At 37.9% G+C, this 17874-nt stretch overlaps 1 protein-coding gene across 3 annotated transcripts in view; it reads right to left on the reverse strand.

Annotated features, from left to right (window-relative positions):
- Positions 1-3183: 3183 nt before the first annotated feature.
- The window catches only part of LOC134641111 (cell adhesion molecule 2-like), a 147247-nt gene continuing 132556 nt past the window's right edge, over positions 3184-17874 (reverse strand). For 2 of the 3 annotated variants that reach the window (XM_063493333.1, XM_063493331.1), the window contains 6 exons: positions 11924-12082; positions 11561-11651; positions 11177-11355; positions 6890-6916; positions 5163-5285; positions 3184-5054 (listed from right to left, as the gene is read on the reverse strand). In XM_063493333.1, coding sequence (XP_063349403.1) covers positions 4936-5054; positions 5163-5285; positions 6890-6916; positions 11177-11355; positions 11561-11651; positions 11924-12082 — 698 coding nt within the window. In that variant the 3' untranslated portion in view covers positions 3184-4935. The remainder of the gene's footprint in view (positions 5055-5162; positions 5286-6889; positions 6917-11176; positions 11356-11560; positions 11652-11923; positions 12083-17874) is intronic. The other variant, XM_063493332.1, reaches the window with a different exon arrangement.

Raw genomic sequence — 17874 nt, forward strand, 5'->3', positions numbered from 1 at the left:
ACATTCATCTAGACTAATGGCATGGTGATGCATCTGGGGGGATACACAAGCTCATGTTCTTTGTTCCAGATCATTTGACTCCTTCTAACTTCCACTCGGCCCTGTCACAACTAGAAGCGTGAGTGATCTGTTTAATCTCATCAAATATGATTAGGCAAAACACATCTCAAGATAATATCCCATAGCTCTCCGATGCAGTACAGATACTCATGAGGTGTAAATGTTAAGTGAAATGGGGCTACAGAAAGCCTCAGCTGTGCTCAACCTGTACTCCCTTTATATTTACAAAAATAACACAAACCTGTTTATAGACATGTGAGAAAACCTTAAAATAATCTAGCTGTGGGTATTTTGACAAATCCATGATGTTCTAGGAGATTAACTACAGTTTGTATCGTTGTGAGAATTTTCTGCAATGGGCCATTTTCCAAGGTAGCAGCAGTGCTGTAAACATGCTATTATGATTCTTCCCGATTCTCCATCAGAGTGAGCTGTCAATCAAAGACAAAAACCATTTGCACAAACAATGCAATCCCAGGCTTCTATGGCCAGTGATAACAGAGTTTCTATTCAAAGGATTGAAAATAAAAAGCAGGATATTGAAAAATATCCTGCTTTTCATCTTTTATACCAAACCTTTAGCTGCAGGGCAACAATTATAAGCTAACTCTTCCACAACGTTTGTCCTACGAAGCAATATGAGAGATGTCACAGTTAAAGTATCTGTAAGTACAGCACTGACTAAATGTTTGCATGAATCAGCAGGCTACTTTGCAGAATCACTAATACCTTTTAAATCTGTAATTAAAAACATGATCCAGAGGACAAACACTTCTCCATCACCTCTGTTAAGCATACTGTACCACACCCCATCTTTGAAATCCTTTTATCCTTTTGCTTCCTACGCAAATCGCCCCGTGAACTACACAAGGCAATTTACATGCTTGGATAGTGAAAACAAGTGAAATAACTGTTATTTTTGCATAAAACGTTGTACTGTTAATCCAAGAGAAGGACCATTATTTGTGCTATGGTTGGAGGGCTTTTTATGCCCCTTGTTTCAATGGGTCTGCCAGTTGTCACTAATCTACAGCAGAATTGTGTAATGAAAAGGAAAAAAAAACAACAAAAAAATATGTTGACAGCAGCGGGGCTCATGTTTTTGTAAAAACTTTACTTTTCTTCCAGAGCCTTGATAATAAAACTCGAAAAAAAAGAAAAAAGAAGAAGCTTAACGCTCATGACTAACACACAAATGCACAAATGAAACTTGTAATGACTATTAACTAAAGGAATAACTTTTGACATTTAAAATCAGTATGTAGGCCCAATGTGTTTAAGTGTTGTGTTTTTAAGATATCCGTTTGTCCCTGGAGAATGTTGTCAGACACTTCTGTTCTGCTATGATAAGCGCTTATTGTGAGCTGATATGGACCCTGCCTACAGGGTACAGTGGGGATCAGTTTCTTCAGTTTAGTAAGACTTACAAGGCCTCCTTAGAGGTCATGCTGTGATTGTTACATTGCCCAGGGTATGGGTCTCGCATTTCAAGGGTAAAGCGAAAATCCATTTCCCAACTCACAATTTACTATTACACATAAATGTTTGCCTTCTTGATATCCAGTTACTAAATGATGATGGATTTTTAGCATTATTTTCTGCCAGGCATTATTCAAGACAGTCTATCTCAATTTACATAGCTTAATGAAGCACTGAGCTTTTAATAATGTGAAGGGGTGCAATAGTGGGAGCTGATGTTTATTTGAACTGGCTGGGCTTTTGGTGGTAATGATTATGAAGTGAGCATTGGGAACCGTCTGTGTGCGAGGAGAGGGGGAGCTGGGCGTTGTGTGAAGCAGGCAGATGGCTGGTCGGACAGTGTGTTGATAATAGCAACATTAGTCTGCTGGGAAGCAACATTATGCTCAAGGTCAATGGGAGCTAAAGAATAGAGGATCGTAATGACTTGGGTCCTGTGTCCTGGAACGAGATCTCCCTTTAAGGATGCTGAGACATTTAATATGAGCTCAGTAATCTGTGCAAGGCTATCGTATCGTCCTCACATTTCAAGAGTACATCTGTGTCACTGAAGCAGTGATAATGGACCATTAAAGGTGTCTTCTTGTATTTTTCTAAATTGCTATGGCACGCTGTCTGTTATATATTACTAAATGTAGGCTATGAAAATGAAAATTTGTTTCAGTGTAGATTTGATAGGGTGCTGAATTTTTAATTCTCATCTGCAGATATACATTGAGCCATATTTAAATAAATAATATGGATAAATGTAATAATACATGTTGCTTATATTCAGGGTATTTCAAAAGCATATAATTTGGTTTCATGTATATCATAATAAATATTTATCCCACAGAAATTACTGTTTCCAGTAATTAAGTGAACATGAATGGTGGTAACGCACATCAATTAATCAATTAATATATCTGCGATTTATACGTCTCTTCTATGTTTCACAAAAGTAAACACAACATGTGCGGCACATGCTTTAACTCTACAATTGTCTCAACTGTAACAGCTTCTTAAAACTAGGAAAAAAAAGAATATCTATTTCATCTTTCTCTGGCTACTGGCTTAAATAAAGTTTCATCTCAAGTATTAGAATTTTTCTTCACTTTTAAAGCAATCAACTGCATTTCAGCATCCTTGACCGAACCCAGCCTACTTCCTGTCTAATTTGTTAAAACAAGGGCAACAGCAGCCTGCTGTGTGGGTGTCTGCGAGTAGCTTCCTGAAGCCACTTGAAGCATAACAAACTCAGGTCCACTGAGACACGGAGGAATTTGGGAAGACTCGAGTGTTCCTTTTGTCGCCCTGTATTAATGCACAAATCATGAGTGGAAGCTAAATGCCTCGGGCAATCTTCCTGAGGAGCTTCATGGATTTTTAATCTTTCTACAAGTCAGACACTTTGCATATATTATTAACACTAAAGGCAAGTAATACTTAACAGTTACGATAGTAGTATAGAATATCAATTATAGTGCAACTTAAGTCATAGCACTGCCTACCACATATGCTTCTCTCTCTTAGCGGCAGCTATGTGGACTGATTCACTGACTGCAGGTAATAGCGCTCCAACTCATCAAGGCAAGGCGCTTCAAAGTGCAAATTTAGTAACAACAAAAGGACAACTTTCAAGTTGTTCATTTTTTAATCCGCACTTCATCTCTCTTTTTTCGCATCTTTTTTTTTTTCATTTTACAGTGGCATAGTTGAAAAATGAATATTCAATACTGTGAAAAAAAGCAAACCTCACACATCCCCCATAAAAAGCAAATTAATTACAGCAATTTAAATCTTTGTACAAAATGAGTTATTTATAGCATCATACTGAACTAACAAAATAACATGTATGAGCATTGGCAATGTGGTTCAATGTCTTTGATACAGTGATTATATACAGTGAGGGGATGTTTGATTCACCAATGCCTAAACATGTCATTAGTACTGTTTGCAGCAAACTCAAAGGCCATAACGGTGATCCTTGTACTGTTCTTTTATGAGAACTTACAGAAATAAAAATGGAAAAGTTAATGTCAGACAACTACTTCATAATAACAGCAATAATATCAATCAATATAGTATCATATAAGAAAGTCAATCAGTCATAATAATAAATACATATATTTTTACCCAGATTTTTTTTTTTGTAACATTTTAAGCATTTCATTAGAATCCCTGTTTGAAGAAATCTTCAAAAATGTGAAAACGCTGTCCTCGAAGTGACTGGAACTCATATGACCTGAAATTAAAGGCTATAACCAGAGTTTTTCTTCCTTTTACTAAAATTGAATACTTACATATTATTTACATGCCTTCGGGCAAAACAAAATTGGAAAGAAATGGAAAAACATGAAAGATCTGTGAAGTACCTTAAATGCTGTATATGCTAATATACAAAGTGTAATGTGTCAGGGATCCCAAGATTCAACAATATTGGTCACTAATATTCACGTTAGCAAAGTATTTTACAGCAATATCCACACATTTAGCATAGTCGTTCAATAAAACTCAACATAAATAATGAACCGACACAAGGTTCCACTCATTCAGTTTGGATATTACAACAAATCGCCAACAAAAAGGAAAAGTTCTTCATCCACGACAATAACTGCGATTGAACTGAAGTCTTCATCACGTGTCTGACACCATCTCTCCATCTAGACTCATATTGAATCCTGAGACAAAAAGCAGTTGATGTTTTTTCCCCTCTGTAATAGTCCTCAGACTTTGTGCTTTAATTTTCTAACTTGTTCTTTGTTGGTTATAAATCAACAGTGTAACAAAAAGGAAAAATAAATCAGTGCAGGAATATACAGACAATGCTAAGAGGGCGATTATTTCATCTAGAGACAATCACTCAGATTGTGCTTCTGCTTTGTGTTTGTTAAAGTATCTGATCTGTTTTAAGATGCTTTAAACGTGTGCGGCATGTCTGAGGAGGGTTAGCTCCGGGAAACATCCAAGCCAATCATGTAATCCTTAAAAACTGATGTATTTAACATATTTTGCTGTTACAGAAAAACCTTTTCAAATGCTGAGAGTTGAGTTGGAGCACAACATTATTGTTGTTGCTTCTGAATTTTAAAAATCTGCAAAAGGTTGTATAACAGGTAACGTAAGAAAGAGCAGAGAAAAATGCAGGCAATGAAAGAAATGCAGAAGAATGTACAGCATTTAGGCACAGAAAAACTGAAAAAGACATAATCCAATTGTACATGGATTATATTACAAAAGACGAAGGCTATTTTGTTAGTGAATGCTTTGAAAACAAGCATATCTAAGCATGATTGCTTTCTAAAAAAGACAGAACAATAAATTAAAAAAGACAATGCAGTGAGGCTGAAACAGCTTAAAATTGCACGTCTGCTGTCAAAGGTTGTCATGAAATGAAAGAAGTGAGGAAAAAGAAGTCTAAATAAAGTACTCTTTCTTTTCTTCTGCATGCACATGGTTTCCCTCAGCATTGATGATAGCTGTGTCAGCGTCAGGGGCGTCCTCTGCTCCTTTGGCCTCGTGTGTTAGATATGTCCCTGCAGACATAAAAAGCAAGTTATCCACCTTCTAGAGAGTGCAAGACATATTCATTTACTGCAAACAAGCAAAGTGATATTCAGAGCAGTTCAGGAGACCTCTTTTACCTTTATGTCTGGCCAGATATCGTCCAAGGACTATTATCAAACACAAGGTGATGAAGACCACGACTGCAACAACTCCGCCGATTAAAGCGTGGTCAGGTCCATGCTGTCCTAAAGCATTAGGATCTGAAACACAACAGATAGAGAGAGGAGATGAGAAAAAGTGGAGGAATGATAACTTAACAACCGCAAGCTTCTACTGTCAATGCAGCTGTAGGCGTTTATTAAACAGCATTAAAGGTATTTTGCTGCAAATAACCTGAAAAAATCCAGATGTTGCTTTTACACTTGTGAACAAAGCACAAGAGTAGCAGATGAGCTTCTGTTAGATTCAGAACAACCTGAAACGACTGCTTTAAAGTACCTGAACAGTTGTTAAAAAAAGAGAAAAAAGTAATCATAGGAAATACTACAAATCTCTATGCAATTCAAAAGCTTGGCATTATCCTTCTTTTTTCTGTCTTTCATGTTTCTGTTTTCCTAGCACTACTTTCATAATGCTCAGGACTAGGTTTTTAAATAAGCGTTATTTAACACTGTGCATCCTCTGGGCAGAAAGCAGACAGAGGGTTTCCCAGGCAGGAGCACGCCTTTGTGCCGGTCCTGTGATAAACTGTGAGTGGCTGTGTCTTTACTGTGCACCTTGTGTGCTCTCATTATCTCAAGCTGATGAATGGCTATGGCTTGTGCTCAGTTTTCCAAAGTGACCCTGGGAAATGATGGCGGCGATGTTTCTACAAACCTTGTTATACTCTGCTGTTAACGAATGCAACCCTCATTTTTAAAATCCCAGCGTGCGGGACGTTCAAAAAAAAAGAGGGATGAAGCTGTGCAACATGCAGTTTATTAAACTCCATGCAGAATAGACCACCACGATTGTTTCATCAACTCACAAGCAGGCACTGCAAACTCTGAATTTTCTTTTTTTTGGGGGGGATCTGAATTAACTGAATTTGGTTGCATGTTAATGGATAGAATGATCTGTACAGCACTGTCAGCAAGGAGCATAAGGAATCTTTTATATCACACTTGGTTGGTGCATTTTTAACAGAATTTGATACTGATTGTGTAGATACAGTGGTTACTGCTCTGGTACAAACTAAAATAAAGCAGCATAAAAAGATAAGATAGGATGTAAGTTGCTACATTCAACAACAAAAGGTCATTTCAAGAGCACACAGGGACAAGAGTGATTTCGTTTGTCATATTTTGCCTGATCTGATGTTCAGTTACATTAAGAGAGATAAATTGTTTTAACCCTTTAATCGTGTTGCATTAATTAGACACAATCCCACTCAAAATGTCTTACAAAGAAAAATAACTAAATTCCTGCAAACAGAAATTGTGCACTTAGATCAAATCTACAAATAATGGTGAACAAATACTTTTCAAGAGCTCTGTGATCAGATATTTGAAAGATAATTTTTTGACTTTGATTTACTGTAACCACAGGATCATATACATAGATACTGGCACAAATACAATCTTCAGCAGAGGTCCTTTGAGAACCATCCATTTCAGTGTGCAAAGACAAAGCAAAATAGAAACATATTGTGTGATAACTTATGCAGCCTGTGACATGGCTGGAGAGAAAACGACTGAGCGAGCATCCATGCATGGTGATGATTTGGCTCATGCTGGGTGAGGCCGTGATGTGTCTTGACCCAGAGCCAGATCCAGATCACACACTCTAAATCTGTCTTGAAATGATCATCTACTGGGATATTTACCTGTTGTAGGCCCTGGAAAGTCTTTGGCTGTTGCCATGGTTGAAGACAGTGACAGCAGTAAGGGAAGACGAGGGGAACAACACCGTGATAAAAAAGGTGACCACAAAATTCATAGGAAAACACAAAGAGATTTCCATGGTTCTGGTTTACTTGACAGTGTGCAGGTATGCACAGCTTGCTGTCACACGAGCCAAATACATGCCTAACTGGACTTGCTATAAATGTTGATTTAGAGAGCAGCACAAGAAAGTTGTATACGTGTAGATTTAGTGCGTAGTTTCTTAATTGGTCAAATACTATCTCACTAACCTCCACAAGTATGTACACATTCAGATAGTTTGGGTATTTTACCAAGTTAACTGGTACCTGTTTAATAATTCATCTACATTGGAGCATATTGCTCTTTTTTTCCTGCTTATACATTACAAATAAAATTCTACTACCCAGGACTTTTTATGGCAGGCATATGCAGAATATTTGAGAGACAAATATGTCAAAACCTGTGCCAAAACCCCAAACCATCTGAATGCATAGAGCAGTAGAGATACATGGAAAAACAAATTCTTTTGTACTGCATGCCATTGTGTTAATACTGAGGGAACTTGAATCTGCTTTAAACGTTCAAACATCACCTAAATGTTTTAAATCATACACACACATTGTGTTTGTGTGTGCCTGTGTGATTAATATTCTGGTTACTATATAAGGCTCCTTATCCCTCCTTTTTTAGCACATGCTGTCAATACACATTCTTGCCAGTTTTAAGCTGTTCCACTGACCAAAAATTGCGTTTGCAAAGGTACTGCCAGCTGATAAATATGGAGCAAATATTTTACAAGGAAGAAAATGTTAGTCGAAGTTAAAAACGATGTGTTTTTGCAGGAACATAATATAACCTTTGTTTGTTTACAAGAAAATTTAATCGGCACCTTTAATGCGAGTTATTACCAAAAAAAACCCTAGCCTAAGTCTAAGTAATGTTTGCAGTTTCTCATCCAACAAACTTGTTTTTTCTATTAATGCATGTTTTACCTGCAGAGAGTTCTTGTGCTTCAGTATGTCAAAGTCATAATACACAAACACTGCAACAGTAATTCCATTAGGAGAGACAGAGTGAAATAGTGACATGAAGCATGTGGTTTTGCTGAACACTGTTATTAATTATCATTAAGATAATTGCATGTGTTCATTTTCAGCCCAAGAACAAAAGTATGAACACTGTCATGTATCCTGTTTAGACTTTTATGTATGCAGTGGTTTACCAGCAGTAACTCCACAATGGGGTTTGTTATTTTTACAATATCTGCATAACATCAGCTATCAATATCAGAATTAATCACATGCAGTAATAAAAATGATCCAGATGTAACAGCGTTGTTAGAAAAAAACCAAACAAATAGAAAGTGAAAAGGATAGCGGACTGAATTCATCAAATGAAACAATGTTACTTTCTAGCTCAAAGCCTGGTTTTGAACTCATCAATCATCAGCCGTGTGTTCAGTGTCACGTTTGTGAGTGCGTGGAGCACGGGGGAGGCGGGGCCACAGAGCGGGTGCAAGTGAATGCAGCTGTGACTGCCTATGCTTAATGTGGCAATGTAGGCATTAGAAGACTGCAAGGATTGAGGCTAGAGAGGGAGGCACGAAGGCGATGACGTCTGCTAAGCAAAAATAGGAACGACTGGAAGCGAAAACAAACCACTCTGAGGAGCACAGGCGTCGGTGTGAGAAACTGACAGGACAGTCACACAGCCCCGGTGATTTACTGTGTGTGGCTGGTGCAGCTTAATTCATGAACTTCACCTCAGTAAATACAAGCGAAAAAAAGAAGAAGAAGAAGAAAACGATGAACTGACGTTAAAATACAAGGGCTGCACAATGAATCAAGCTCTGTATCAGTAAAGTCTTTCAGCAGTATCACCCTGTAAAGGATGAGTCACGCATGAAGCAGTCGAAGGACTTTTACATCTGTTAAATTTTCAAGCAACTGATGATTGGCTGGTAAATAGAGCACACACAGGAAAAGTGAAACTTACAATGTGTCATGCCTGTTGAGGTGAAAATGTACAATCAATCACAATGAAATGTGAGAGAAACAGGCATGAGTGAGGCTGCAGCTTCACAGATGTATGCAGACTCTATTTAATTAAACTAGTATCTGTTACTACCGCTCTATCATCTAATACAGTGTTTCTTTTTCTTTATTTAATGCAGTATATTAAAGGATATAATTTCAGTCTGTGATATATTGCTTCAGACCGATGACATTCATGGCTTCTCATCTCTCTTGTCATTAGCAAATTAGGTTTAGAGGCTGAGATGATCCAAAGAGACCTGGTAAGTATCCAGCCAGACACATTGTAGCCCTGAAAAATGACTGTCATCATCGGTGGAAATGAGCCCGTCTCACGCATCTTTTTACCTGCTCGACTCAATTTCTCAATCCTCCCTACCAGAACCTTTGTATTTAGTAAAAGATGGATGCTGAGGGTTATCACGTCTGTTATTTCCTAAGCCAGTATTACAAAAGCTAGAAACCCTCTAGGTATGTATAATTCTAAACACCTGGGTTAGTTCAGCAAATTTCTCTCTTTTTTGGGGTTTGAAATAAAAAAAACATCTTATGCGAGGAAGGAAACCTTAGATCAACACATGGTGTCTCGATATGACAGGATGATACAGTGATCTACACTAGGCTGGCATCGCTGCCTACCCCTGTTCAATGAACATGCTGAAAGGAGAGAACAAGATAACAAAAGCTGAAAAGACCAATGTGTCATCCTTTTCTTTTCATATTTCCCAATGAAGAGCTTTCTTTTTCCCCAAAGCCTTTGCTTTTAAAAATCACGCAGAAAAGCTGCCGTACATCCACTAACTGCTCGGGAGTTGAATAAGTCTGTGTTGCGATAAGTCGTTCACAAACAAACTACAATCTCCAGTGGCACTGTTTAGCTGGCAAAAGTGGAAACAAATAAATCCATGTTGAATTGTAATATTCTGCTCTTGTTTCTGCCTTTTTTATTTTTTTATTTTTAGCTGTATTTGATAAATGTTATGAACATGCGCTGCAGAGGCCTTAACGAACCATTTTCTGGACCATGTCGTCTTTATTCTCTCAACCCCTTCACTGTCTCGGGATTAACTTATCTCTCCTCCAGGCTGTACTTGGAAGCTAAATTCTGCATCCTTAACACTTTTTTTCTGTTTCCTCACAGGAAGAGTCCAGAAGCTAAACCCACGCCGTGATAAGTAGTGAGGTAAACTGTCTTATCCTGCATAGTGCCAAGGCAAAATTTGAAAGTGGATTCTTGAGTACATGGGGTGGAAAACTGCATGACTACAGATCTCTGTGCTGTACGATGTCTTATTCTTATAAAGAAAATATATATTTGAACTGCAAATTGATGATATTTAAACAGACTTAACTTATCATCCTTATTATGCCACCTTTGTGTCAAATAATACTGTTTAGCTGTTGGAAGTCACCATCTACTCTCTTCTGCACCGTCTTTTATTGCTAATTGGCAGAAATATAAAACCACCATATAGCAAGTTTTTTGGTGAGTCATTTTATTCATGGTTGTAGACTTAATGGCCATGTTAGAATAAACTGAAATCATTGAACCCAATGGCTGTGTTGAATGTTAAAATTGTATATTTGCCAGCCATTATATTGACAACATATGTTGCAGTAGTAATAGTAGTTAAAACATGTGGTTAAAGTGTCTGAAATATTAAAACCAATTTAATCTAGATGGCATTCAAATTAATGCCAAACATTATTCAGGGAAATCTGATTTTTATTTATTTATTTATTTTTGATGAAAAAGATCTGAAACATGTTTACCCATTTATGCTTATCCAAATATCCATTCATTAAGTCTATCTGCTTATCGTTCAAAGAGATGTGTGGGTGTGGAGACCTTGATAGCTGAAATTCATAAATTATTAATCAATGACTGTTAAATGATTGAAGTGAAGTTACCTTCCCATAAACTCCTTACCTAAAGTGTCTCCACCGGTTTTAACAACTGATTATCTGATATTGCAAAGATGATCAATTTATTGATCTTCCTCTATTGAAAAATTATTCATATTTAAAACAGGTTGTTTTCAACAGTTCCAGTTACCAGTTGACTCTCGCTTTTTTGACATGGACTGGGTTTGTATTTTTGTGATGAACACCATCTGCCTTTGAGTTTGAACACAACCGCCTGCAAAGCTTTGTAAGCAGCAACAAAAAGAAATGATCAAGCATAACAAGAAAAGCCCTTACTGAAGTACCCACCATATACAAACAGTATGTATTCAGCACTACTGGACCCCAGATGGTTGCTGGCCTCACACCGGTATGTGCCATTGTCTGTCTTGTTTAGCGTAGTGATGGTAAGTTCCCTTCCCTCCACAATCATACGCTCAATGTCTGGCAGCTCTCCTCCATCTTTAGACCACTCCACTGGCTCAGGTCTGGGAAAGAATTTGAGAAAATGTATTTAACTGCAACTGAATAAACTGCTGCAATAAAAAAAACTATAACAAACCATAATGAATTTGATTTCACTTCAATTCATTTTCACAAGTCATCTCAAGGCACAAAACAAATTACATTTAGGTGCAATTTGCGCTATTTGTGCTGCTATTAAATTGAAGTTGTAAATGCTTTTCAACTTACATTGGGTTGCCTATGGAAACACACTCCAGTTTGAAGTATTGGCCTTCCTGTGGGATGATGAGTGAATGTGTGATCTCCAGATGGGGAGCATCTGCAAAGAGGAGACAAAAAAAGAAACACAAAAAAGTGGTTCTAACACAAAATGCAACAGTAGTTAGCTCGGTGCCTACTGAGCAGCTCTTAGCTATAGCCCATATCACTATTCTGCTTAGGCACTAATCCCTTACCTGCAAGATAATCCCATATTTATCCAGAACAAATGCAAGACTAAACCTGGACACATAATTGTAATCTCAATCCATGTATTTTGCTAATCTAAACAATGCTAATCTATCCAGTTTTACAGGCTATGACCCCACTCACAGTGGACCTCCAGGACCTCGGTTGTCATGTAGGGTTTGGACAAAGACACATGCTCCACACTGCAGGTGTAGGCAACGCCGTCATCCCGCTTGTCCACCTGGAACTGAAGGCTACTCCTCACTGTGAATGACTTTCCTGTAGCGTTCACCTCCTTAGTGCCTGTGGGGAATCAGAATATGAACCAGGGTGAAATGTACTTGTGAATTATTTATATTTTGGGGGAGCAGTTCTAGCTTTTGAGCAAGACTTTTACAGGAAAATTATTTTGGAGAAAGAAGCAGAGCAAAACAAAAATCATCTTGTAAATCTGAAAAACTGTGAAAAAAAGAAAAGAAAGAAATTTATTTCAAGATGTTGCTCTTCTGACATAGACAGCTGCAGTGTTGTTGTTGTTGTTTTTCTCTGCATCTCCTTTGAGGGAAAGAATCCTTAGCCTTTGAAAGTCAAGTCAAAGTAGAGTGAATAGTGAAGGGAGAGCAATATGAGAGTTGACTCGGTTGGTTGGGTGTGTTTGCTCCTCTAGGACCATCTCTCAGACATCCCAGCCAACACAAACAGGCATACTCCCCCCTTCAATAGTATGTGATAGATTTCCATAGTTTTAGTGACACTTCTTCTTTCCTTCCTTCTTTTTTGTCTTTTGTCATACCAAAACATTCGCCTTTAACTTATCTCAATTTGTTTTCATTTTCCCCCTGCCCTGCGATGTTGTCCTCATTAAGCTATGCCTCTTAACTTGTAACTGAAAGCCTTTCATTGCCGTTTGCTGCTACTCTCTTGTCAGCACTTAGTGTGGCACTGACGCTTTTCTCTAGAATCTGCTGTACAAGGCTATTGGATCTAAACAAGACATTAGTTGACAATGGCCTCAGAAGGACTTTTCTTTGGAGATGCTACCCCTCCCTCCTTACATCCTCCTCACATTACATACTTCCAACCATCTCCCCCTGGACTGCCTGCCATCCACTGCAAACCAGAGTCAATCAATACATATGTGTGTGCTCACTCCACTCCTTCAGAAACACACACCTACAGTCTGATATTGGTCTATTAAACACTAAAAGCTCCTTTCAGTGAAACCCAGATTACCCGTAGCATCATCATTTTGGGTTAATCTATTCTGTTTGTGCCACACTACTCCATTTTTCATGAAATGGCCTGACAAAATCCTAATGTACTGCAGAGTAGCCTACAAATGTTAAAAAGTCAAACTTCAAAACTGAAATTAATAACGCTAAGAATAAGAATGCAAAGCACAGAGCAACAGAGTGCACCATAAATGTCAAGATTTTGAAAAAAAAATCCAAGCATCACATAGGATTTGAGCAAAGAGGAAAGTCGGAGGCCTTATATTTGAGAGTCAGATGCCTTGGATTTTGCCCTGGAGTACAGGAGGGGAAAAGGAAGTGCCTCTGTGGCATTAAACACAAATCTCTCCAGCTTTTTCTCTCATTCGTCAAGTCGCCTGCAGCATCAGGGTTGCAACAGAGGAACTGTCAGTCTCTTTTAAGGCGGCTGCTAGCATTGCCAGAGAACACGCTAAGGTAGCTTTCGTAAGAATGGGAATGTGCCCAATTGTGCTTGCTTTGAACAAGTACCCCAAGAGGCCAGTAAAGCTGTATTCAGGCAACTGGAGGCACTCCTGTAAGCACCACCTCAGTGTCTGTTTTAACAAGAAAGTGTGTCGGTGACAGGATTCTTGTTTTTTTTTCTCTGACCTTAACTGATTTGCTGAGGTATATCTTGGAAAATTAAAGGCAGACGAACCTTGAACTTGGACTGATTTTGTCTTTTACTCTGTGACTACTTTTCTCTATTTAATTGCTAATGAAGTAATTTATAGTACTAACTCAAATTCAGCTTTTTTGGGGGGCTTTTGGAGTCATCATTTTATTTTGGTGTTTTCATTTCTTCATGCTCATTCATTCTCCAAAAATACTTCTTTCACTTCAGGGTCACAGCTGTAATAGAGGCCTGAGATGACCAGGTATTCTTGTCTCTCCAGTAACTCCCTCCAGCTCCTTCAGAGGGAGCTAGTGAGTCTCAGGCTAGCTGGGAGTTATAATCCCTCCTGCACGTCTCACATTGTCCCTGGGGCCTCCACCCAAGTGGCTATTCCCGATCCAAGTACTTTCTTGGATCCGAGCCTTGTTGTAGCAGAAGGGCTCGTGTGGTCTAGTGATCCTCAGTGGTGGGTTGTTGGGAAATGTTCTTGGTGGTGTCTCCCATGACACACAGGCCTGGGGCCAATATATAGACTCAGACAAACTTTAGTAAACCTTTAAATAAAGGAAGAATTTAAACTTTGACCCTGCCTGGAACAGATAAACTGTGACATTCCTCCAGAGCCAAATGCTTGCTACCTGAGTTACCCATTTTGCTCAAGCTTAGCATAGCAGTAAATAAGCCCCAACGATGGAAATGTAGAGAAGCCATGTGTGCCCACCAACTAGAAGTAACATGTCCTTTTAATCAATTCATATACATTATTTTCAGTGACACTACACAGTTTAATATCCACTGATTGATTACGTGTTTGTAATGTAATTTCAACTTACAAACTCTGTGTGGAGTTTGGATGTTCTCCCTGTGCCTGTGTTGATTCTGTTATCATGCTCTGGCTTCCTCTCGCAGTCCAAAGACAAGCATGTTAGGTCAACTGGTGATTCTAAATTGGCGTAGGTGTGCGTTGGTGTCACTGAACTTCCTGTCTTAGGTGTAGGCTACACAAGTAGTGCTTCATGACAGCTGAGTCTGTTCTGTACTGGATTATCTCGGTGTAAATAAGTGTATCATTTGGCTGCACTACTGGATCAATGATCAATCAATGATTGGCCAAACATGAGCATTCATCCATCCATCCATACATCTAACTAAACAGTTAGGGAGAGATTAATATAAAAGTTATGAAATTTATAGTTAAAATGCACAAATAACAAATACTGACTACAAATCAGTCTGCAGTGATTGTTGGTTTTACTTTAAATACTTTTACTAATTACATTCCTTTTACAGATTATTTTGTCACACTGTGTGCAAGACATGCACTAAAAATATTATTAGGTAGTTTATATGTTGATGCATTCAGCTATTTAGTGAATAGCACAGAACATATAGACACAATGTAGGTAGTCTGACAAGAGGAGGAGTGAGACAGTAGCTGGAAATTGGCTGGGAAGTGCACTGCAGCCGGCTGACAGCCAGTGAGCCTCTAGCTCGGAGTGTAAATTCTGAGTGACTAGGAATGTGAGGGTGCTATGCTGTATTTTGGTTCCACCACACAACTGGGCTAATTAGCTAAGGAGCACTGTTTTTAAATGAGATTTTAATCTAATCTAATATCATAAGTGATTAAAAATGTAAAAACACCAATTAATATTAAAATTGGGGCAAAAAAATGTAGCCTGTTCTCAAGTCATCTCGCTTTAGATGGGTAGGTATACGTACTATATCCTTTTACATTCTGATGAGCAGAGATGGGCAGCAACACGTTACAAGTAATCTGATTACTTTTTTTGAGTAACGAGTAATGTAAGGGATTACTATTTCAAAAAGTAATTAGATTACTGTTACTTTCCTGTACACACACTGCATTACTGCGTTACTAAATCGTTGTGATTTTGTTTGTGAGAGAGTCTCATGACAATGACGTAAGCACATGTGACGTTAAAAAGTAAACTTCAAATCTGAGCAAGCACCTAGCAAGCCGCCACGGGAATGTGAAATTCACAGAGAAACCCCCAGAATTCTCCACTGACAAGACTGCTGCGGCACCGAGCAAACCTCCATGGGCCCCACTCCTGCTAAACAGGTGAAAATAGATTTAAGAGCGACAGGATTTTATTTATTTTTTGCTGTGTTTTACTTGTGTCTATTTGAAAGAGCGAGTGTAAACACAAAACATTGTTTTATTTTATATGCTGGAATATGCAGAAAATAGGTTTAAATGTTAAAGAATTTCTTCAAGTCAAAGACTGTTGCATATAATTATATTTTTGCTTAATGCAATGTGCATAAAATTAAAAGATTAAAACTCATAAAAACAATTTTTAAAAAGAGGCTTTCCATTTGATTCAATTTTATATGATGGATTATCCATAAAAAATAGAATTGGGCTGAAAGGTCTATTGCTTTATTACGTATTCAAGTTGTATATCATGTTTTTGAAAAGTAACTAAGTAACTAATTACTTTTTAAAATAAGTAATCAGTAAAGTAACAGGACTACTTTTTTGGAGACGTAATCAGTAATTAGTAATTAACTTGACCAACACTGGTAATGAGTAAAAAAAGCAGTCAGGTTTAATGTTGAACTTAAGGAAAAGCACTGAAAATAACTCTAAACACTTATCTCCCAGCTTTTCTTAAGACATATCTTACTTTAGGCAGTGAGACACTGGCTATATAGGAAACATATTTCAGTATATGAAGCGACACACAGTCTTGATGGCCACAGGTATTAAAAAAATGGTAACTGCTTCCTTGTCAGGGCTCTTGTGAGATAATTGTGAGAGGAATGGGGAAAGTAGAGGAAAGGGGATAAAATTAATAAATAAATGACTAAGGATGAAACTGATATGATAGATATACATTTCACTGTGTACTACTGGGCTGTCAGTTTTTGTCAGTAAGATGATAGCACAATTATACAAATATATCCCTGATACCACAAGAAGGCTAGAAATTGCAATCCCTGCTCTTTTCTACAGTAACTGCTGCTGCAGACTCTGTTCATATACTAAGAAAGGCATATGGATAAGAAATGAGCAAAACTTGCTCAACAAGAAGCAAGCACTAATTTAAAATAGAGGACAGAAATGTATTGTCGAACTGTACTGTAGGATAGCTGGACAATTTAAGTGTCTAATATGCCAAATAGAAAATTTCAATTTATCTCAAACCGCTGTGGAAAAAGGATAACTTTATGTATGCATAGAGAGTAACAGTGGGTGGGTTTTTTTCTCAATAGATTACAATTTGAAGTCTAGCTGTCATTCAGCGACACAAGTAATTTGTATGACTCTATACTCTGTAAACAAATTATTTGACACTAGATGACAGTTGCATTTTGAGGTTTGTAATGCTGTGTGCCTCTAATATAAATTGTCGAAAAACAAATCATCAGAGCATGAAATAAATATGACATGTTTTTGCTATTACACCTTCTGTCGTCTTAGAGCTTTGTAGACTGGTCCCCCAGTGGGGATAGATTTGACTGACAGCAGACACTGGCGGCAATGATCTTCCACAGAAGAACCAATGGCAAAACATGCTGCTCCCACAACATACTCGCTAAAGAAAGCTTTAAAGCCACACCTACAAAAGACTTGGATCCAGAGCACTGATTGACATTCCCTGTCTTTGACACTTTGACATGGAAATGAAGTTTTTAAGTCAAGCCCTCCAGTCTCTGCTATGTTCTTTTTTTTTCTTTGACTTGGAGATGCAACGCTCCTGATGTGTTTGCCCAAGCGACTTAATAAAATCCACTGTATGCCAGTAAAACTAATAAAAGCACATTTGTATACAACATACCAGTTTGGGGCAGACTGGGGGCACCGGATCTTTTTTAGAGATGCACAATTTCTACATATTTAAATGCCATTTTCTATATCACATATAAATATTGGGATTTTTTCATTTTATCTTTACTTTATGCTTGCTTGTGAAAGCCCGCTGAACAATATGGTATTAAATTTTTATATCACAGCAAAAGGTATTATCCTGATATTTGCATGCATCACTCTTTGAACTCTGCTCGATTGCATTTTTATACTCGGCTTATGTGCACATGTCCATATATCCTAAGATTATATGCTTTTAAGCTTCAAGGATTTAAGTGCATTCTAAAACATAAAGCACAAAAATATCATCTCATCTCTCACTGCATCTTGAGACGGACAGCAAGTCTGGTTGTGATGCTGTGTGCCAGCTCTCCACTAGCCTTTCAGG

The sequence above is a fragment of the Pelmatolapia mariae genome, linkage group LG14 (assembly GCF_036321145.2).
Source record: "Pelmatolapia mariae isolate MD_Pm_ZW linkage group LG14, Pm_UMD_F_2, whole genome shotgun sequence".
NCBI classification, from domain to species: Eukaryota; Metazoa; Chordata; class Actinopteri; order Cichliformes; family Cichlidae; genus Pelmatolapia; species Pelmatolapia mariae.